The sequence below is a fragment of the Saccostrea echinata genome, unplaced genomic scaffold, assembly GCF_033153115.1.
Source record: "Saccostrea echinata isolate AGI-Se365-2 ecotype Australia unplaced genomic scaffold, CSIRO_AGI_Sech_v1 ptg000009l, whole genome shotgun sequence".
NCBI classification, from domain to species: domain Eukaryota; kingdom Metazoa; phylum Mollusca; class Bivalvia; order Ostreida; family Ostreidae; genus Saccostrea; species Saccostrea echinata.
This window is the reverse complement of record NW_026889758.1, coordinates 21072852-21096254: the sequence shown is the minus strand read 5'-3', so window position 1 is coordinate 21096254 and position 23403 is coordinate 21072852. Positions and strand designations below refer to the sequence as shown.

Here is a 23403-nt window from a genome sequence, read left to right as displayed (position 1 = left end):
AACAGATCCGCTCCCCAAGATCCCGAATTCTCATTGGTTGTCCCAAAATACATGTAAAAATCGATCAAGGTCAGTAAACAAGGCGGAAAAATTCAAGTTGTGATGTTGACATACACGAAAAATAACCGATATCCGGATTCTTCTATATATTTTTGGATCAATTCATGTCCTGCATATTTATATTTTATGACTTCAGATAAGATATGTTAATAAAATACCCACTTACTGATAATTTGAGCCGAAATCTGTGCGGGTGTGAACCACTCCTGCACTTGCATAATTACGGAGATCCTAAGGAGTTGTAGCCCTCCCCCCCCCCCAAAAAAAAAAGAAAAAACGGAGAGGGGTACATTATTGCAGCTGTAAATAGAGATAAGAAACTTACCTGTGACTGCTGATGAAGTGGCCGCTGCAATAAAGAATGATGTGATATTGTCTAGTGATATGGAGTTTACCAGGAGTGGTTGGCCAAATTCACAACCTGACAAACTTGTTACCATACTTTAGAGTATGCAATGAATTCACTAATGAAGATACACTCCGATGGATCAGAGTTGTTATCCCAGAAAAGTACCGATAGGATGTACTAGAGGAGTTTTTTTTTTAATCCAGGAATGGTCCGGATGAAATCATTAGTCAGACTTCATGTATAGTGGTCTTGGTTGGACTTGGTTGTGACCAAAGGATCTTAGTGTGGGTCGTGAAGGCTTCAGTTGTCTAACTTACCAAAAGTACAGAAAATCCCGATGTAGCCCAGAGAGAGAGAGAGAGAGAGATCTCCCAACTAGTTAAAAACTAAACATTCAGTAAATTCCATCCTTTCAAACTAAAACAGGCAAAATTTTTAAAATTGAAAAAAAAAATTGCTATTAAAGAATATGAACATGTTTTACTCATCAATTTATCCCCTTAAAAATGTTTAGATATCAAAGCAGCAGAAAGCAATTCTTATTGCGTCCGGTTTAGTGGGTACAGGCTATGCGGCATGGAAGACCTGGTTCTCATGGATCGGAGATGATATCCAAACAATTCAAGCTACATTGAACGCACTGAAAAAGATAGGTCAACACATAAGCCAAATGCGGGCGGTTTTGAATATGTTTGAAGATGACGTGACAAGAATACCAAATAAGACATTTATCATATTTGAGGATAGGCAGTACTCGTACGAATTTGTCGACAGCATGGCCAATAAAGTGGCAAACCTTGCTGCATCATGGAACCTTCCCCGAGATAAGCCAGTCGCCATGATGATAGAAAACGAACCTGCCTTTGTATGGACATTAATAGGTAACAATAGGACTGAAAAATGATTTTTAGTTTTTAATAATAATAAAAACAATTGAATGTAAAACAAACCCTACATATTTGTATTGTAGGGTTGTGGAAAGCAGGATTAATAGGAGCATTAATTAACTACCACTTAAAGGCTCATCCACTCATTCACTCCATCAAAGTCAGCGAGGCACCTGTTCTCATCATTGGCTCGGGTATTGTTTTACTAAGCTATTAAAAGATGATTATAGTTAAGGGCATTTTAATCTTAATTCTTTTTCATTGTAAGTTTCAATTCACAATAGCTGATGACCATTTACGTTCGATTGAAGAGATTTTGAACGATATACCTAACATTAAGATATATGTCCTGGGGGAAACTACAAATCGACCTTCCTTCGAATTTTCTTTCCATGGATGAAGTTCTTCTTCGGACGCTTCCTGTTCCTCTCTGTAAAGTTCACCGAGAGGGAACCACCATGCGCAGTCCCATCCTCTATATATATACTTCCGGTACAACAGGTGCGTTTATATGGTATTTTGATAATTTTTCTTTGATAATGCGTTTATATGGTATTTTGATAATTTTTCGTTGATAATACATTCAAATTTTAAGATTTTTAATTTATAAAATTCAAACATTTGTAGGGCTGCCAAAACCTGCCATAGTGAACAATGCAAAAGCTGTGATTGCCTCTGCGTACTGGCGGGCCTTTGACTATACTGAGAACGACATATTATATGTTGTAGCTCCACTTTATCACAGCGTCAGCCTCGCTATTTAATTCAATTGAAAGGGGTTTGTATGTTGTCATACTCTAAATTCCATAAGATATTATTTTAGTATCTGGTCACATGTCACGTTTTATATTTAATAGGAGCCACTATAGTCCTCCGCCGAAAGTTCTCCGCCCGTCATTACTGGGAAGATGTGCGCAAACATAAAGTTACAGTTATACAATATATTGGAGAATTATGCAGATATTTACTTCGTGTTCCGGAGGTATTTAAAAAAAGAACAAAAACAATAACAACAACAATATATGATAAAGCGGAAATACAGTTTCAAATTTTTTTTTTTTGTATCAAAACAGAATGATCTTGATGGTGTTCATAATGTGCGTATGGCAGTGGGAAATAGACTTCGAATAGACATTTGGGAGGAATTTAAAACCAGATTCAAGATTCCAAGAATCGTTGAATTTTTCGGTGCAACAGATGGGAAGCGGTGCTCTTTTGAATGTCACGGGTAAAGTTGGTGCTGTCGGTAGGATGTCTCCTTTTATGGTACTGAGTATTTAGAATAGTTATGTAACAATACAAGATCAGAATTTGCTTCAAAACCTTATCAAGAGTATATTTTTCTTCAGAAAGCAGTAATATTCAGGAATAAAAACTCTCAAATGCACTTCATCAAATTCGACAACAGAACCGAAGAACCGATAAGAGATAAAAATGGAAAGTGCATTATGATCAAACCAGGTTTGTATATAATGTAAATCAGTGACTGTCTCAGGCTGTTCAAGAGATTATTCCTGATCAGAACATATCTGTGTATTCTACACACTGACAGAGCTGCAATTCTGATTTAGACAATGTCATGCTGTAATACCAGGGTTTCGGGGAGTTGAACCTTGGTCCTAAGTCCGTTAATTTCTTCTAATATTGCAAGATTTCAAATTAAAAAAAACAATTTTCTATCATTAAGAAGCTTTACCAAAAATAGTTAAAAATGCAGTACTCTCTCCAATATCTCATCAACAAGAACGAGTCATCATAAAATAATTCAGATACGAATATATACATGTATATGTTAACGTAAGAAGTTGGGCTTTCATTTCTCTTCATAGCAATAATGGTGTAAAATCATCCTTCTAATCACCTCAGTGTACATAAGGTAAAGTTCAGTGGCGCATCGAGCCCCCCCCCCCCCCCCGAAAAATAAAAAAAAAATTAAAATATATCATTGAGTCTTAATGAAACGTAAGATTTATCAAAAAAACTAGAATAGACTTTTAAAAAATGTATGTTTCCATAATAAGTACAGTAAACTGGAGAGCGGATGTGTTACTCTCCCCACCCCCTTTCCCCAATTTTTTTTTCTTGTTTGCTCACTTTTTTTTATTTTTGCTTGTTTTTGAGTTGGAATTTTCTTTAATAAGTATTAGATCCTAGCTCAAAGGAATTGTTTTTGGATCCGCTTGGTTTCTTTAGTAATTTAACTTTTTAAATAAATCCCCCAAATGGGAAATCCTGGATCCGTCCCAGATACTTGTGTAATTTAGCTTTCATTGATTCAAATTAACATTGGATTGCTTAATCCCTTCCAGGTGAGATAGGTCTTGTCATATCGGGATTCAACGAAGAATTCTATTCAGGGTTTTACAAGAGCTCAAAAGAAATGAATGAAAAGAAACTAATCAGAAACGTGTTCAAGAAAGGGGATCGTTGGTTCTCGTTTGGTGACTTGATCTACCTGGATGAAAACTACAACGTGTATTTCAGAGACAGAACAGGGGACACATTTAGGTCAGTGTCGTAAACACCAACAGTTTGCCAATGTGAATGCTTGTCTGTCTGATGATAAAAACTGACTTGAATTTCAAATACTTAATATAATTATTAAAAAGGTGAAGACTTTTTTTTTATCTGCTGGTGAAGAGGATTATTAATTAAAATGATGGGTCAAAAGAATTTAAAAGGGAAAATTAGATATGAGTGAGAAATAAAAAAAGTTATATTTTAAAGTTAAAAATATATAAATTTGTTGAAGAAATTTTAAAATTAATAGTTGTACTATGTTTCCTGGGGATTTCTGGGTACATTTACTCTTGAAAATTTCCAGATGGAAAAGTGAGAATGTCTCGACAACAGAAGTGGCTGACATAATAAGCCGAATTCCCTTTATTTGTGACGTCAACGTTTTTGGTGTGTCAATTCCAGGTGAGTGCTTAGTATAGTAATATCGACCAGTAACAGACTAAGAATTTAACTTAAAATGCTAATTCATTGTCAAAAAATATACAGTAATCTTACAAATGTAAACTTAAATATGCAAAACATAGCAATTAAGGTGTTAAGTTAAATACATTTTTTCAGCTTCTAAAACTTTTTTGACCTTGCATTAGACTTTATCTAGCCTGAAATCTGCTCCACTTATTTAAATGTATTATTTAACATTGCCACAATGCTATATAATGAAATATGGAGATAACGAACAATATTCAAGCTCTTAAGTCCATTAAAACAATACAAATCAGGAGCAGAGCAAACACGGACCTCTAAAACATGAGAGGTGGGATCACTTGCCATGGAGGAGTGAGCATCCCTTGCCGACCGGCCACACCTGCCATGTGCTACTTGTCATGATCGGGAAAATCCGTAGACTATTCAGTGTGTAAATAATGACCATTAACTGGGTTATCTAGCATATATCTATACATTAGAGTACTGTCATAAATTAAAGTTAAAATGTTATCGTTTTTTTTTTGTCATTTCATATCCTATTTACATTAGTTATTGATTCATCCCCATGTACATTATTTTTATGATCACTGTAATTTAAAAAAAAAAATGGCTCATTGCTCATGAAATGAAAATTTAATCACCTTATGAATCACCTTATGGTATTTTTTTAGTTATCAGTCCCCTTTAATGCCCCTATGAAAATCACAGGGTATTATCTTTCTGACATAGTTTTTATTCATTGGTAAAATTCTGTATTATGACCACCAAAGTAGTGATAATACAGATTTTTTTTATTGTTAAATAGAAAATACGTCAGAAAGACAATATTGTAGTTTAATTTCGATTGTCCAATACATGTACAATGGAGTACTAAATCGGTAGGGGAAAATTCTTTATATAATGTACAAATTGTAAGATAAAGTTAGAAGAGATAAAAAACACAATTGGGCTGTCAAGTTCAATGCACTTTAAAAACTTAATATTCTGAGATGTGAAAAGTTAAAACATTTACTTATCATTGTCTCAAATTCAACTGTTTTTTGTCAAATTGTGTTCTAATTATGTTACCGATAGATCTTAACTATATCAAGAACTTTAATATCAATTTGTTAGTAAAAAAAATGAAATCGTACCATTTCCAGAGAATGTAAAAATAATATATATATATATATATATATATATTGCAAATGCGTATCCCTTCTTGCACTGAAAACCAAAAAAAATCTGCACCACTGAGAACAATCTAGGACAAAAAATTGTACACGGAGACACATCATATATGAATGATTAAATAAAGTATGAGGGAAATTTGATTTGTTGTTGTTTCTTGTTTTTGTACTTTTTTGACATGAATTAAAAAAAAATATGTTCTGTTGGATGGTATATTTTTCTATGTGAAGGAGAAGACGGGCGAGCTGGTATGGCAGCCATTATATTGAAAGAGAATCAGATCACAGCCGACAAAATGCGAACGATTTACTCAGTCTGGGAGAAGGAACTTCCGGGCTACGCTCGTCCTCTCTTTCTCCGTTTCATGCCTGAGTTCATCGTCACACAAACGATGAAGAATCGGAAGGTGGAGCTAGTGGAGGAAGGTTATGACCTGGAAAAGGTCAAGGACCCGCTTTACTTCATTGACACCAAAAACAAGACTTATTCTCCTTTAACACTAGAAAATTACCAAGTGTACTGTCTTCAAAGTTATGAAGTGTCACCCAAGGAAATTTTTGTAAATATCCAGTATTAATTTCAAGAGTTACCTTTTCTAAATTTACATTTTTCAGATACGTACATGTAATTCTACACAGTTAGCTACGAATGTACATAACAAACTCATTTTCATGCATATAGTTGTTTCAATACTTAGTATAGTATTTTTGTTAATAAAATGTAAATTTTACACAAGGAACAGTTACTCTTAAGTTTAGTATTAAGGCTAAAAATATAACTACAGATACATTGAATTAAAATATATACTGTACTTGCATCCTTTTGGCAGATTTTTATTTCAAAAGAAAAAGAAACAGTCTGAAAGGATAATACATATGGCTTGAAGTTTTTCAATGTATTAAAATATTAAATATTTTAATAGAACAAGTATATCTATTATTACTGATTGATGAATTATCTTTATCCTTCAACATGGTATTACTATTTAATGATTTAATATTATACAAAAAAAAATAATAGCATTGATAGACATATCTTTTTTTCATGAATTTGGATACTTAACCTGTGATTTTTTTAAAAATTTTATTTGGATACTATATATTTGAATTTACTTAAATGCCAATCATAAGGACCTTAGGGTGAAAAACCTTCAATAACGTTTAATATAGCGTACATGTTTGTATATTTACTTCACAAAAATATTTTTGCTATCAGGAGTGCACAACACGAACAAGTACTAAGAAAAAACAAGAGCTAGGTATACCGTATGAACTAAAGATTCTTTTACATGGGTGTTCGAAGTTATCGTATCAAACGAACATCAACATTTCGAATTACGTACAAGAATATATTAGGTCAACAAAACGTTTTTAAATACATTTCCTTATGATATATATATATATATATATATATATATATATATATATATATATATATATATATATATATATATATATATATATATATATATATATATATATATATATATATATATTACTATATTTTATTAATACTACGTGTTATGCTTAATTCATCTGGATCTGTGCCTGTCTGTGTGTGCTTGCGTGTGTATGTCTGTGTGTGTTTCTGTATGTATGTGTTTACCCGCATTGTAATATATAGTATATATTCACTCAGTCCATTTTATTTTTTAACTTTGATTCTTGTATAGAGAGGGTATTTATAGGCATTGCCTGTTACCCAATCTATTCATTATTTTGAATAAATATTGTTTAAACACGAACAAGTGTCTAATTCTTGAAAAACTGGCAATGATAACGATACTACATAAAATTTATTATAGGAAATCAATAACTGAAAACTCTCAAGACTAATGCTTCATTAACATGGCTGCTAAAATAAATCAGATAACATCCCACTAGATTTTTATACATTTCCGCAGTGAAGTAAGTGAGTTTTTTTAGGTAACGTTTATTAGTGGCACCAATCTAAATACTGCTATTTGTAATTTTAGAAATATAACCCCCTTTTCTTTTGCATTTAAAAATCAAAGTGTTACTTAAAATCGGGATGAAAATGTATTTTCTAACAGATTTTCATGTGGTGGAAAAATACCAGAATTCAGGTTTTGTACCAGTGCCATTAAATAAAATTTAGTGTCTGTCTAGTTTCCTTCATGATTGGTTGAACACCCAAGCCAAGTTTTCAGGAAGACTAATCCTAAAAAAGAATTTTAGAAATTAACTGATGCAGTCATGTTGGTTGTGAAGCTATTGTTGAAGATGTTCAGTATCTGCAATGTTGTCTATGACAAGATAATATATGTGTGATTGATCTACAATTTTAGTGTAAATAAAAAGGCGTGATTTTTGCTGGTGTCATTGGACAATTAAAAACGACAGACATCCTCCGTACCTAGAAGTAATCATGGAGTTTTGATTTCAAAAATCAGAAAATTTATAATTATTAATTTATCTTGAATTTTCTCTTATTTGAGATTTTTTTCTAAATGACATTAGATAATTGAAATACGTCCCACGAGGAATATTTCCTATTGCTTCGAAACAACCAAAATACAGAAATCAACATTCTTTGAAAGTTTAAACAACTTTTTTCTATACAATTTGTGGGAGTCTATTACCAACTAAAATCTCTCGTTTTAGTACTTTCAGTACTTTGATTTATAACTCTATACAAATACGTAATAAAAAGATTTTTGGCTTGAATACATCAACATTCTCATTATTTATTTAATTTGATAGTGCCAATGACACCATAAACCAAAACTCGATTTTTTGATTAACAGCTGATTAACAACATGTTTACGTGTGTATGTCCAAGTAAGATTTGGGGACATCTGAACTAAAATATTTGTATTCAGAGAATAATCACCAGAAAAACTTCCAAGGTTTGTAATAGGTAATAATAATACTTCTTAACTAACTTCCTTTAAAATTTCTATCGTTAACAAAGTGAATATATCTATGTATATACTCACTGTAAATGATCACTGTAAATGTTGGTGTATGTGTACATACATGTACTATGCAAAGATAACAGGTAAAAAATTCACGACCTAAATTTTGACAGGTACACGCTATATGTTTGTATCCTGTCCAGCATTTTTTTCTTCTTGTGATCATCAAGGTAAGGTGTGCATTGCATAATATACATGTGCATTATTCACTAATCAGACGACAGTGTATTGGTCTGCGGAATATTTTAATGTCTTTTATTTAGCCTCTTTTGCGTTCTTTGAATATCAACTTACGGATTCACATGTAACGATAATCGTATTTCTTATTTTTATCAACATTAAAGCGTACCAGTCCTATTAGATAAAGCTTGTCTGCTAGCAACGAGTTCCAAAATGTTACTATTGATGATGTAGTCGGCATTCAACATTTTGTGCTAAAATTCAAATACTTTTATTTTCTTTAGTTGATCACCTTTAATTCCTTTCAAAGTGTCCAGTAAAATTCATCATATATGAGCACGCACTAAATACAACATTGATTTATTAGATATATCCGAAAAGTACGAACGCTGCTGTTCGTACGTCTTGTTTATAGATAAAGAACGTCAAAGGAGATGGGTGAACAAAGCGTGTAGAATGCCTGTAGCTTCAGATATATAAAAATCATATTCAGTTTGTGAATTTAGTATTTAGAGTGAAGTTCTCGTTATTGAAATTTATGAAATTATGATAAACAAAACTTTTCTGAGGAAAAATTTCTTGGCAAAAACTATTGTGTCATTAAAAAATATAGTATTCGTGGGGTTCGAACCATAGCAATAAAAATCATTTTCCCTTGAGATTAACACGCTAACATCTATGCTACACAATTCCTGACAAATAGTGGCATTTAAATCATATTTGTGATATCACTGATATGACTCTATACTAAATGAACTTCAGTATTTCTCTGAAAGATGAGAATGTTGTGTCATAAAAGTGTATTTCTAAGTTATGCTCCGTGTTTTTGTTAACCAAAAATGTACATTTTTACGTAAACTTTGAGGATAAACTTTCATAAAAAATGGAGCCATGACTCACTCATATCGAAAAATCGTGTTTAAGTATGAGAAAATTATCCTTTTTGTTCTCTTCAGTGTGTGTATACTATTTCATAGGCAAATAATTTCAATCTTTGTAAAGTTTTTTTAAATTGTGGAGATTTGCAGAAAAGTATACTTTAATGTTAGATGAAATATCAAAGAAAATTTTGTTATATTTGAGATTTATTATTTCAACTTCATGCTTGTTGCACTATGGGCATTTTGCTCGCCTTCTTCGCCCTTCTTCTTTGTGTCTTTTTCTAGATAAAGTTGAACTTTCTTCAAAAATAATGGAATAAACCTTTTCCTGTATGCACAGTGTATATATGTAAGAAATTAATAGCGAATCCCAGCTTTCCTTTTGAATATTCAAAAATAGAAAGTATGTATGTATCTACAATATTCTTGGATAAACGTTCTGAAAAACTGTCACCTTTGATCTACTTTGATCCACCATCAAAAGAATATCCTCTTTGAGTCTAATTATAGACGTTCAAAACAATCGTGACCTCAGTACATTTTAAAGAATTCTAAATCATCGGACAACACTCACACTGCATTCGTACAATAAACAAATTCGACATTCGTGTAACTTGGGAAACTGTGAAGTACTCGTGACACTGCTAGCGTCCCACGAGTTACTGCTAGTGTTCCACGAGTTACTGCGAGTGTTCTATGATTACTGGGAGTGTCTTGCGAGTTACTGTGAGTGTTCTACGAGTTACTGCGAGTATTCTACGAGTTACTGCGAGTGTTCTACTAGTTACTGCGAGTGTCCTACGAGTAACTGAGAGTGTTCTACGAATTACTGAGAGTGTCCTACGAGTAACTGCGAGTGTTCTATGAGTTACCGAAATAGGAATGTGGTACAATTTTCAGGCAAATACTAGTATGGTACATAAAAAGGGCGATTAATGTCAAGTGCAATGCAAGCACTGTGGTATAAAATTCGTGGCCACGAATTTTTTTGTAGTGTACATTGTGTGTGTCAAGTAGATATGAAACAGGTTCAGTACTTTCCAACATTGTGCGTTTTACTGCGTCAAAACCACAGGTACTTGTGGATAGGACTCCCCCCTCCCTCCCCCCCCCCCCCATTCAACCCTGAGATCTGTTGGACATTTTTTTCACAAGTTATATTTATTACACTTATTCATCATGTGTACCATAGGAAAAATCGTGAAAACCCCAAAATAATCGTTCCACACAAAAATATCCCACTATACATTATAAGAGAGAAAGGTATGCCACTCCGGTTTGTTTACGTTGTACCCCCACTGGTCTTTCTGGGTTTAAAAACATGTATTTATTTTATTCTAACCTAAAATGTCGGTTCACCAGCGGGGAGACAACGTAAACAAACCGGAGTGGCATATCTTTCTCTCTTATAATGTATAATGAGGCATTTTTCGTGTGGAACGATTATTTTAGGGGTTTTCACGATTTTTTCCTTTGGTACACATGAAGAATAAGTGCAATAAATATAATTTGTGAAAAAAAAATGTCCAACAAGCCCCGGGGTTGAATATCAGAGGGGGGGGGGGGTCCTGTCCACAAGTACATGTGGTCAAAACGTCATAAACGTTAAAACAAACTACAATAATAAAGAAAGTTTCCATGATGCATTATACGTATAATACTAGTATGTACTTATCAACATTTAGAACCTCTGAATTCTACCCAGGCCAAAAAAGTTTTTGGTTGATATAAATATTTACTAATCTGATAAAAATCTAATGCATAATATCATACTAGATATTTTAACAGCTTTTTACCACGGTGAACAAACCAGTTTTGTACTTAACAAATATAAATCCTCTCTCTAACATCGGTTCATTAGAGACGAACGAACAACAAGATGCAAGGGAGATTAATGTAAATCTGAATATCATTATAAACATTCTTGTATTGGTATTTAATCAATATTTATTTCATATACTAGAACTCTATAGACTAAAGATATATTTTTGAATTCAACAACATATCAATAAATCATATGCATCAAAATCACAGTATTCCATGATGTATCTACATGTACATGTACTATGAATCACCATGCATCAATTATACTTCAAACTTTTGCTTCCAACTTAAGGGGGACCGACCCTTTGATAAAAGAGATAACTTTCCAAGTAAAAAAAAATCCCAAAATTACTCATAGTTTACTTTACCAGAATTTAATAATTTGAGTAAGCAATTCGATCAAACCTGACATTTGATGGAAACATTAATCCGTATTTCCTTTTGCCTTTACTTTTCAAATTGTTTTATTGTATATGAAAAAAAAAACATTTAAATCCAGTGATAAAAGCCTTACAAATTGAATAAGTTCTACCTTTTTATGAAACATTTTAAAATTGCTTTAATGTATCAAGTACCAAATTTAGAATTTTTATTAGTATTACATTTTTTCCATTGAAAAAATATTTAAAAGAAAGATAACTCTTGCTAATGGGTGTATTATTTTCTTACATGCACAAATAACATTGTGATATTCTGAGTTAGGAAGCAGCGCTTTATTATGTTTTCTAATATGAATTTAATAGGTATGACACTAAATATTATTTTATATATACACCTCATACTTTTTTAATTTTATATTGTAATAATAAATGATTACTCTTCCTATTTTCTGTGTTAAAATTTCTTCACTTCATGATCTGACATAAAAATCATTTCTGAAAAAAATAATCAGCGCTTTATACCTCATACTTTTTTTCATTTGACTCTAATGCTATAGATCTTGATGAAAATCAATGTTGGCAAGGTTAAAAAAACTTTGTAAAATTTACAACAGAGGGTCATTAGTCCTTAAGTAGTTTATAACCTAAAGCATACATGATAAAGAAACAAAAACATTAAATTTATAACTAGGTGAAGACTAGTTGTGCAAAAGAGGAAATCAATTCTCAATATAGTGTAATAATGATAATAACTGTTGCCTGTAGCTAACTTAATGTAATAAAGATTAATTAATAAACTTAATGAAAAATATGTTGTATACATCACTATAAAATGTTATCCCTGTAATCTGCAGGTAGAGTAGCGAGAACAGACAAAAATCTATACGTATGTTATATTTAAGAATTAAAATCTAATTCAGGACCACGAATTTTATTTCGTGTCACAAATTTTATTTTGTGGCCACGACTTTTATTTCATTCCCACTTTACTTGTCTTCAAACCACATTGACTTTGATTCAAAGCATACACGAGGTCACAATTAAGAGGCTGAGAAAGTTGAATATTTTAACGAAATTTCTCGATTCTGATTTAATTTCGTCAAATGTTAGCTGCAGAACTGTAGCTCTCTGCTTGGGAAAATTCGGACAGACAAAGCAGAGAGCTACAGATCCAAGTGTTGTAAAAACGTTCGATTTACGCCGCCGCTTTTTGTCGCTCGCTTCGGCTATTATTTCTTGCATTTAATGCTTTCTCCTGCTTTAAAAGTAGTATCCAATAATTATCCATATATTTTACTCCTATTCCTGACACTTTATTTACCTTCTTGACGCAGCCCATTGTCTGTATAATCATACAGGCAAGGCCAGGCTGATGATTGCAGTTAAGACAAATTGAAATCTCTTTTGAAGGAAGTTGAATTGAGCATGCATTAACAAGATAAAAAAATACTTCAATTCATTAATCATTTTAGCTTTGAGGTTTTGGGGAATCAAATGTCTATTTAATTGCCAGATTTTATATGAGAAATGCTATTATATCGATCTGACTATTCGTAGATTTTTTTTTTTGCAGGCAAATGCCTAAACCATTATAATTTATAGTAGCTAGCAGCAAATAAATAGCTGACAACCTTGAGATTTATTTTAATCTTTAAAGATGCTATAAAGCAGGCAACAAATGCATTCCTTGTAACACTCTAGATAGTAAAAAAAATCATACAATTTTAGCGTAGACTAAACAAAGCAAAATGTTCAAAATATCTGAACATTAAAATTAAATGGAGTTCGATTAGTATAAGAATTCAAACTGAAATTATTGAAATGTTCCATTAAAAACCTATTTAGTATTCATAATTTCAAAATATTTTATTTACATGTAGATGTCAGGGCGACAAAAAGCTCTCCTTCTTGCTTCTGGGATAGGGGGTGCAGGCTATGCGGCATGGAAGACATCATTTCCGTGGATTGGTGATGATATCAAGACAATTAGAGCTATGTTGGAAGTTTTCAAAAAGATTGGTGAAAACTTCAGCAAGGTGAGGACAGTTTTGGATATGTTTGAAGATGACGTAACAAGATTACCGAAAAAGGCGTTCATCATTTTTGAGGATAGACAATACTCGTACGAATTTGTCGACGCCATGGCCAATAGAGTGGCAAACCTTGCTGCATCATGGAACCTTCCTCGAGATACCCCAGTCGCCATGATGCTAGAAAACGAACCTGCATTCGTATGGACATTTCTAGGTGACACATGATTTGTTTCGAGCAATAGTCTTTTTATATAAATATGTTAAAACGTAGATTTTCATTAAAATACATAAACCATACCTTCTACTGTAGGTCTGCAGAAGGCAGGACTAGTAGGAGCCTTTATTAACTACCACTTAAAAGCTCATCCACTCATTCACTCCATCAAAGTCAGCGAGGCGCCTGTTCTCATCATTGGCTCAGGTATTATACCAATTAATAAAGTCATTTTGGAAGAATTATTTAGCAAGTAATTTGAGTTATCTTCCTTTCTATGACAGGAGAAGGGCATTTGGAGTCGATCCTCGAGATACTGAACGATTTGCCTGACATTAAAATTTATGTTCAGGGAAAACGGCAAACTGACCTCCCTTCAAACTTTGTTGCTATGGACGACGTTCTTCTTCGGACTCTTCCTGTGCCTCTTTCTAAGGCACGCCGGGAGGGAACCACCTTACGCAGTCCTGTTTGTTACATATATACATCTGGTACAACAGGTGTGTATAGCATTTGCTTTAATCCGAACTGCATACTGCCATGCATATTTTCAAATACTTTTATGAATTTTCAGGACTACCAAAGCCAGCAATCATCAACATTTCGAAAGCTGTGTCTGGCTCGGTGTATTGGCAAACATTCGGTTACAATGAAAACGATATATCTTACGCTGTTACACCTCTATACCACAGCGCTAGCACCGTTATGTGTCTATTTAATACAATCGAAAGAGGTATATATATATTTACATGTACATATATATATATAACATTTTTGAAGAAGTTTTCCCATTGTATCACAAATATGATATTTTTATCCATATGCCCTGAAAAACTGCTGAATCACGCCGGATCTAGTTATATTACACCGGAAACAGTTATGTTGCCCTCCCGAACACCGTTATATTCCCTCGCGTGTAATCATTCTGCATATTAATTAAATCGGGTTCGAAATTCACAGAGGCAGTTGCTAAGCAAACGTAAACAGTTCCGCGAAAATGAAAATGTCTGGAAAACGTCTACGTTTTTTTATGTTCATTAAATTCAGAGGAACTAGATAGTTTGATTGAGGAGAAAAATTCCGTAAATACAACAAAAGTTATAAGCACAAGTGTCAGCGTGCTGAAAACATTCTGCAATGAAACAAGACGGAATATTTCGGAATTATTTATAGAGGAAGAGAAATCAGCCTTCATAACTTTCAGCCGTCCCCCGTGATCATTTTAACAACAATAGTGTTAATGTTCCTTAGCATTATTATCGAAACTATTGGTACCCACCAATCAACTATTTAAAAAACAATTTGCATGTTTTTTCCAGATATTTACACAGGTCCATAGTCTTCAAAACATATGTCAGATTTTGTTTTTTTTTTTTTTTAAAAATGTTATATACCATATATTACATGACTTCTCGGGCAACAATACCAGAATATTTGCCCCTCGGTAACAGGAAAGCCCTGGAGTGTTATGTCGCCCTCTGCCTTCGGCATCGGGCGACATAACACTCCAGGGCTTTCCTGTCACCTCGGGGGCAAATATTCTGGTATGTTGCCCTCGAAGCCATGTAATATATGTATAATATATCTTTATCTTTACATATATAATAGTTCGCTTTCTTACTTAAGTACCTGGGTCTCTTTTTACCAGAGAACTTATGACTGAGATCAAAATGTACTTTTGCAAATTGATTTTATTCTTTAGTTTACGTTGATTAAATTGTAATTTTATTATGAATAAGAAGAAATTAATTATGTTATTTTATACAAGTATGATTCTACAAAATCATTAAGTTGGCAAGATTTAAGAATTATGTAAACTTTTAGACTCTGTCTTAAGTTCTTTTGTAAAACCAACCCCTGATTATCGCTTTCTATAGGAGCCACTATAGTCCTCCGCCGAAAGTTCTCCGCCCGTCATTACTGGGAAGATGTGCGAAAACATAAAGTTACAGTTATACAGTATATTGGAGAATTATGCAGATATTTACTACGTGTTCCAAAGGTACACTTTATAATGTTAATGAGAAAACTAGTAATTTTCAATAAAATGGTTGTACAAAGTATAATATTAAGTGGAAATAAATATATTTAAAACAGAATGATCTTGATGGTATTCACAATGTGCGTGTGGCGTTTGGGAATGGACTTCGGATAGACATATGGGAAGAATTTAAAACCAGGTTCAAGATTCCGCGGATAGTAGAATTTTTTGGAGCAACAGAGGGAACTGGAAGCTTTCTGAATGTTACTGGTAAAGTTGGTGCCATCGGCAGGATGTCTCCTTTTATGGTAATGTCGCAATTTAAAGTGAATTTGCAATCAAAAGAAAAAAAGATTTATTAATTATTTTCCGCATTTTCATGTCATACATGAGCACCTCTTCTATATTATTAGACAATGCAACAAAAAAATAATTTGACTTGTCTCCACAGAAAATATTGTTAAACATTGAAGGATCATTATCCATCTGTAATTCGTATGAATTTCTGCTTTCATGATTTTCCGAAAGAATTCTAATAATTGAAATGCACACAATTTCAGCATAACTTTTGGGTCAAGATTTGACAGAAATTGCCTTTTAACTTGACATTTTTCTAAAAAAAAAAAAAAAAAAAAAAAAAAAAAAAGATGTAATCATTTATACCAGTGAGAAATATCTCTAAAATCAGAGGGTCAGTGAGAATTGTCTCTCTAAAATCAGAGGGTCAGCGAGAGTTGTCTCTCTTATCAGAGGGTCAATGAATCTAAACTTTAATTACTAATTTCCAAACCATATTTAGTCAGATTGGACACATGCTATTTGAAACAAACCAGATTTTTTTTTTGAAAGTTTAGAGTGTTGTATATTGCAGAAAGCAACCATATTTCGGGATAAAAGCTTTCAAATAAATTTCATTAAATTCGACATCAGATCCGAAAAACCGATAAGAGACAAAAATGGGAGATGTATCCGTATCAGACCAGGTTTGTACATTGATTGTCAAATTGATGAAATTTGTGTCATAAAGACCAAATCAAGTTTGAGCTTAAGGCTTGATTTTCACACTTATTTAAGGTGAGGTGGGACTCATCATTTGTGGGGTAAACGAAGAATACTACTCTGGATTGTACAAAGGTTCCAAGGAAATGAACGACAAAAAATTCATCCGAGACGTCTTTGAAGAGGGTGATCGCTGGTTTTCATTCGGTGATTTGATCTACCTGGATGAAAACTACAACATATATTTCAGAGACAGAACTGGGGACACATTTAGGTTAGTGTAAGAAAACAAAACTTTTAATTTTTTTCACGCGTCAGGGATGGGTCCTGTACTTGACAGGTGACACAATCTGTCTGATTCAGTGATTCTATTAAAGTATTTTCTTATTTTCTTCAGTAGGCTGGCATACTTTCAAGATCTTTAATAATATTACATACTTTTTTATATAAAACTGGAGATTGTGGGAGCGAAATTCTTCCTTCCTTTTCTCTTCGAAGACTGTGACCTTGATTTTAACCTCGGAAAAAAAAGTTAATGGCATAGTTTCAGGTTATTACCAACATTTCTGTCAGCTCTCTTTAATGAAGTTCATCATTTTTCATATTCTTGATGATCTTGTCCAACCGAACTTGCGTAAAATTTATAGCACGGAAACTAGTTTAACACTTCTTTTTCGTTAAGATTCTTTCTACATGCGACCTTTTTCTTTATTTTTTTCCAGAGACCAACTTTACAAATGTCCCTTCTATAATTTTTCCAATCGCACTTTATAACTATTGCACATAGTAGGGATTTCTCCGGAAAATTGAATCTGGTGTGGGATTTCTGTTGGCCCTATAATTATAAAGTTTAGAAAGTTTAGTGTCAAATGGCTCGGAAATGTTAGTCATCCTCATCAACAAAAGCTTTAGCAGGGTAAAATAAATTTTCTACGAGGCTTCTTTCCTTACTCCTCAGGAAAATGTTAACAGCAGTAAAGGAGAAACTTCAGCGGTACTGTGCAACAGGACATTTGAGAAGTGGTGTCAATCAAATGTGGATACATGCACTAAAACTCCAAAGAACATTTAGAAAATTTGAAATCACAAAATTGCAGTAAAACGTATGACTTTTACAACATTGCTTACTGTATTTTAAAGACCATACGTTTTGACACCATAGACAACTACGGAACTAATAAATTTCATATCTTGTCATTTGGCCAAAACCATTCTGATTCTAGATACAAGTACTCTGAGGTTAATATTTAAAAGATGTTTGAGTTCCTCATTGACAATATCTATAGGTTTAATACTGGAAGAATGGTCTCCTAAGACCATATTAGGTTTTCCTCAAAGACATTTTCTATATAGTCTTTGAAGACTGGAATTCCTGTTTGTGTTAATTGTGCCTTTTTATTAGCAAATCTGTTTTTGCACTTTTAAGAAGCAGAATTTAATTCAGAAACTTCTCTTGCTGTGCCCTTCATTTGACATTTAGATGTGTTTTAGCCACAAACACTGGTCCCAGCTGACAAAGCAGGTAACAACATTATCTTTGTTTGTAAGGCTCATTATTTTAATTGTATTTTAGAGGAACTGAGATTTAATTCTGATTAATCCAACTTATTCCCATATAGCTTCCTTTCTTAGGAGGAAATTCTTCAAAATCATATGTCAGTTTTAAATATTTTTTTTATATTCCCAATCCTTACAAAGATACATAGCGGGTTCCAGTAAATGTCCTCCCAAGCCTCTTTCTTTACTCTTCACTAAAACATTAACAGCAGAGAAGTAGAAACATCAGGAGAACTGTACAACAATATATTCAAGAAGTGTTGTAAATAAGATGTGAATACTTAAAAATTCCAAGGAACTTTAAGAAAATTTGAAATCACAAAATTTTAGCAAAATCAATAACATCAAAACGTACGACATTTCAAAATTCTACGAGGGGCGTTCAATAAATTAAGCAAAAGGTCATCTAAAAATAGGAAAAAGCATGTAAAGCAGGTTCTTAATACTTTCAATCCCTCAAAGGATTCACATGTCTAAAGTCTTTGTATACCCATGACCAGAAAACCTCAGCATACTCATTTTAGGGATGCCCCACCCCAAAGACATTGATGAATAGCTCTTTCCATGATATATCTGAAATTGTCAAATCTTCCTTTGATTACTTTCATATGTTTTTGGAATAAAAAGATCCCACAATGGCTGGGATCTAGTTAATATGGGGGATGCCCAAACTCTGTAAACTTCCCTTTCTTCAAAAATTTTATTTATTTCTCTATGCTTATTTGCAGCAGCTCTTTAAGTGCAGAAAAATACCCCGTAGACTGGTATTTGGGCTTGCTTTGCAGGAAATCTGCTTAACTTTCCCAGTTGAAATTTTAATATTAACGTTACCATTAATAGTCCTTCCTTTGGCTGTATGTACATGTTTTACTGGACCTCTTGAATAAAAAAGAAAATCAATAAAACATAATTGGAGTGCTTCTCTTTGCAATAATAGGACGACAGCTTTCTCTTTGATTCCACATTTTATTCTTGATCTTCCTTTTTAGGCTATAAAAAGTACACCAATGTTTCGTCATCCATCACTCAAGTTTATCAAATCTTTTTGGTAAAATTGTTTATTTTTAAGTAGACAATTGGCACATTTAACATGTGTTTCCTCTTAGGCATTTGTAAAGAAATAAGGCACCCATCTGATAGAATTATTGTTAGATTTATTTCATTTGTCACAACTCTATAAACTGTTATGAGGATGAAATGTTTTGTGTTTTAGCAAAGTCTATCAATGGAACTGTTATGAGGATGAAATGTTTTGTGTTTTAGCAAAGTCTATCAATGGAAATTTGGCATTTTCAGATATCATGTTGCTCACAGCATCCATAGTTTTGTTGCCCCTACAGATTTCGATCGACCACTTTGACTGCGATCTTTTAATTGTACTTTTTTTTATTTGAAATTTCCGAATCCACCTGAAAACTATACAGCGTGAAAGACTAGTCTTTCCACATATCAAAATTATATCTTCAATATGACTTATTCAGCTTTTTATGTAATGAAGCAACGTTTTCACACACGCCCTCATTTTCATCTTCTTGGCAGAGATCATTTTTAAACAGTTTTCAGCTCAGTGTAGTGACCATGCTTACTTTAAAAGTGAATTCCTTTGCAACAACAATAGGAAAAAGCATGAGGTTTTCTGTGATTAGGAGTTCTTTAATAGAACTTCTCAAATGTTCAAAAATAAAATTAAATACTTCTACATTTATTATGATAAACTGTATGTTGCATTACTTATTGAATGACCCTCGTAAGCAACCATCTTCCCAACGATAAATAAAGTCCAGGCTTTTTGACATCATTGACAGCTGCTTCATCAGTAAAAATGGAACTCGTAATTTTTTTTACCTTGTCATTGGTCATTTGCAACATTATTGTGCTTAAAAACATTCTGATTACTTATGTAGCAATATACTTTTATCACCTGCATATGGGGTTTATGTCTCAGTTGATTCGATACGTAAGAGCATGCTCTACATACGAACAATTTCTAAAACAAGGCAAGCTATTGACAAACAAGTTAATGAAACAAGAATATCAACAGCCTCGTTTAAAGTCATCATCAATGACCTTGTTGCAAATTAAAGTCTGTCGAATGTGGCTGACCGAAGTTTTTCAAACATTTCATGCCGAATTCTCTACGGATTTCTCCGTTTACCTAATCATGACGAAAGGCTCACAATTAGTGTGTGACCATAAGGGGATGGTTATTCCTCCATGGTACCTGATCCTACCTCTCATGCTTTCAAGGGTCCTTGTTTGCACTGCTTTCTTTCTGTATTGTTAATGGATTTTTTTATACACCCTGGAACTTTTTTGGAGGCTAAAATGATTGAAATGCTCTTGTGAGGAAGAGATCAGTCTTTCAACTCAGTGAGTTGAAGACGAACAATTTAATATATTAAGTTCTCTGATCTACAAGCAAATGTTTGCCAATTCTTATTATCGGTATTAAGATTGGACTTTTAATTTGTAAGTAAAAAAAAAGGTTTTTTGATTTTAAAACATGTGGATGCTAAAGATCTAAGGGTCTTGGCTTCCCATCTTTTCATCCAAAATTTCAACGAGGATTGTATTAGGCAAATTATTTAAAACATCTTTACCTATTCAAGTTTGACAATGGGTTTGTCACACTTTATGGTATATTTCAGATGGAAGAGTGAGAATGTTTCTACTGCCGAAGTCGCTGACGTTGTGAGTCGTATTCCGTTCATACGTGACGTCAATGTCTACGGTGTGACAATTCCAGGTAAGTTTCCAACATTCTAAATTGTCAGCGTTATTTATGGGCAATTTTATATCAATTATTAACGTTTCAGATTTGTTTCACATTGATGCAGATTAGTTCTAAGAAGTCCAACTTACTGAAATATTTGCATTGAAAAAAGCTAATAATCAACTCTTCCCTCCTTTTTCTCATGAAACAAGATGTGTTTGTGAAACACTGATTCCCCCGTATGGCAGCTTATGGCGAAGGTTACTTAAATGCAAATCAAACTCCAGGTCAAGAAATAAAAAAATGTTGGTACCCAAAGAAAAGTCTTGTCTCGAGGAATATATGAAAGCCCTAGTACAAACCGTTGAAAAGTTATGGCGAAATTTTTTTTTTTAAATTAACTAAAACGGCAAGGTCAAATGGTGCCCAAGGGAAGTTCTTGTCACAAGTGATACACATAATCGTGAAATGTGAAAGCTCTAGAAACAAACGTTTAACTGTTATGGACAATGTTAAAAAATTTTAAAAGAAGGTCAAACTCCAGGGTCAAGGTCAATGCCAAAATTGTTGGTATCCAAAGGAAGGTCTTGTCACAAGGAATATACATGTGAAGTATGAAAGCCCTAACACCAACTGTTCTAAAGTTATGGCTAGGGTTAAAGTTTTTCAAAAGTAGGTCAAACTTCAAGGTCAAAGGATCAAAGCTTTTGGTTTTTGAGGGAAGGACTTGTCACAAGGAATACATATGTGAAATATGAAAGCGCTAACACCAACTGTTCAAAAGTTATGGCCAAGGTTAATGTTTTTGTAAAGTAGGTCAAAATCCAAGGTCAAAGGGTCAAAGTTGTTGGTATCTAAAGGAAGATTTTCTCACAGGGAATGCATATATGAAGTATGAAAACCCTAGCACTAACTGTTCAAAAGTTATGGCCAATGTTAAAATTTTTCAAAACTGGAGTAGGTCAAACTCTAAGGTCAAGATCAAAAGGTCAAAGCTGTTGGTGTGCAAAGAAAGGTCTTGTCACAAGGAGTACACATGCGAAGTACATGTTTGAAAGACCTAGCTCAAACTGTTCAAAAGTTATGGCCAAGGTTAAAGTTTTTCCAACAGTAGGTCAAACTCTAAGGTCAACGTTAAAGGGCCAAAGATGTTGGTATCCAAAGGAAGGCCTTTTCACAAGGAATACACTTGTGAAGTTTGAAAGCCAAAGCTCCACGTTTTCAAAAGTTATGGCCAAGTTTAAAGTCTCATAAGATTTTGCAAAAGTGGGTCGTTCATTTAATTTCATAAAAATACTATTTTTGCAAATCAACATTAATAAAGATATGATTTGAAACAAGTTCATACCCGCATTATGGTTATCTCTGTCAGTGTCATATTTTGATCTTCTCCCAATATCAAGGTGAAGATGGGCGAGCAGGAATGGCGGCCGTTCTTCTAAAACAAGAAAACGACAAAATTACGGAAGACAAATTGCGAACAATTTACTCAGTCTGTGAGAAGGAACTTCCGGTCTACGCTCGTCCTTTGTTCCTCCGCTTCATGCCGGAATTCATCGTCACACAAACAATGAAGAACCGCAAGGTGGAGCTAGTGGAGGAAGGTTATGACCTGGAAAAGGTCAAGGACCCACTGTATTTCATCGACTCAAAAAACAAGACTTATTCTCCTCTGTCTCTGGAAAATTTCAAAGTTGTAATGACTTCAAAATTATGATGTGTTTGAATAATTTACTGGTATCCACTTTTTTCAAAATGTGATTCCTTTACGAAGAATTATTTTTTGTATTATGCATCCAACGTTTTCTTGATTTCAGTATTTCAGATAATATTTAACGTTGATGTAATCTTTTTATTTGGAGTTAGTCTCATACTTCAGTACTGTTTTGGGTATCAATTTAGACTGTCTTAATTAATTATCTTGAATACCAATCAATATACACATTTTGAAGATTTTTATGCCTTTAAGAGAAAAAAAATAAACTGTCAGTCCGAAATGAGTTTTTCTCTATATCCTCAAAAGGTTTAAGCATTAATGATAAAAAAAAACACAACTAGTTTTTTTTTTTATTTCCTTTTGAAGAGTACCATTTCATTTATACATTTTTACATATATGTGTTTTTGACAAACTTAGTACTTCTTAGAAAACTTTCGTAGAGCAGAGTATCTATTATTACCTTTTTAACAACATGATGTGTCCAAAGGAATTTTTAAATCGATGTTTCAAAAGAGTTCAGGGGATTACCGAGTATATTTTCAGGAAAGGCACTGAAAACAAATCTCCAGCAAA

The 23403-nt window shown here is 33.2% G+C and overlaps 1 protein-coding gene and 1 pseudogene across 1 annotated transcript; both read left to right on the top strand.

Annotated features, from left to right (window-relative positions):
- The first annotated feature begins 614 nt into the window (after window positions 1–614).
- LOC133182526 (long-chain fatty acid transport protein 6-like) lies at window positions 615–5989 on the top strand (annotated as a pseudogene).
- Window positions 5990–8499: 2510 nt separating this feature from the next.
- On the top strand, window positions 8500–23096 carry LOC133182013 (long-chain fatty acid transport protein 6-like). Its single transcript, XM_061316712.1, has 11 exons — window positions 8500–8520; window positions 13496–13862; window positions 13959–14069; window positions 14147–14362; window positions 14437–14595; window positions 15740–15864; window positions 15960–16151; window positions 16715–16826; window positions 16918–17116; window positions 21048–21145; window positions 22516–23096. Exons 2-11 carry the CDS (start codon window positions 13496–13498, stop codon window positions 22827–22829), a joined length of 1893 nt encoding a protein of 630 aa, XP_061172696.1. The 5' UTR covers window positions 8500–8520; the 3' UTR covers window positions 22830–23096.
- The last annotated feature ends 307 nt before the right edge of the window (window positions 23097–23403 follow it).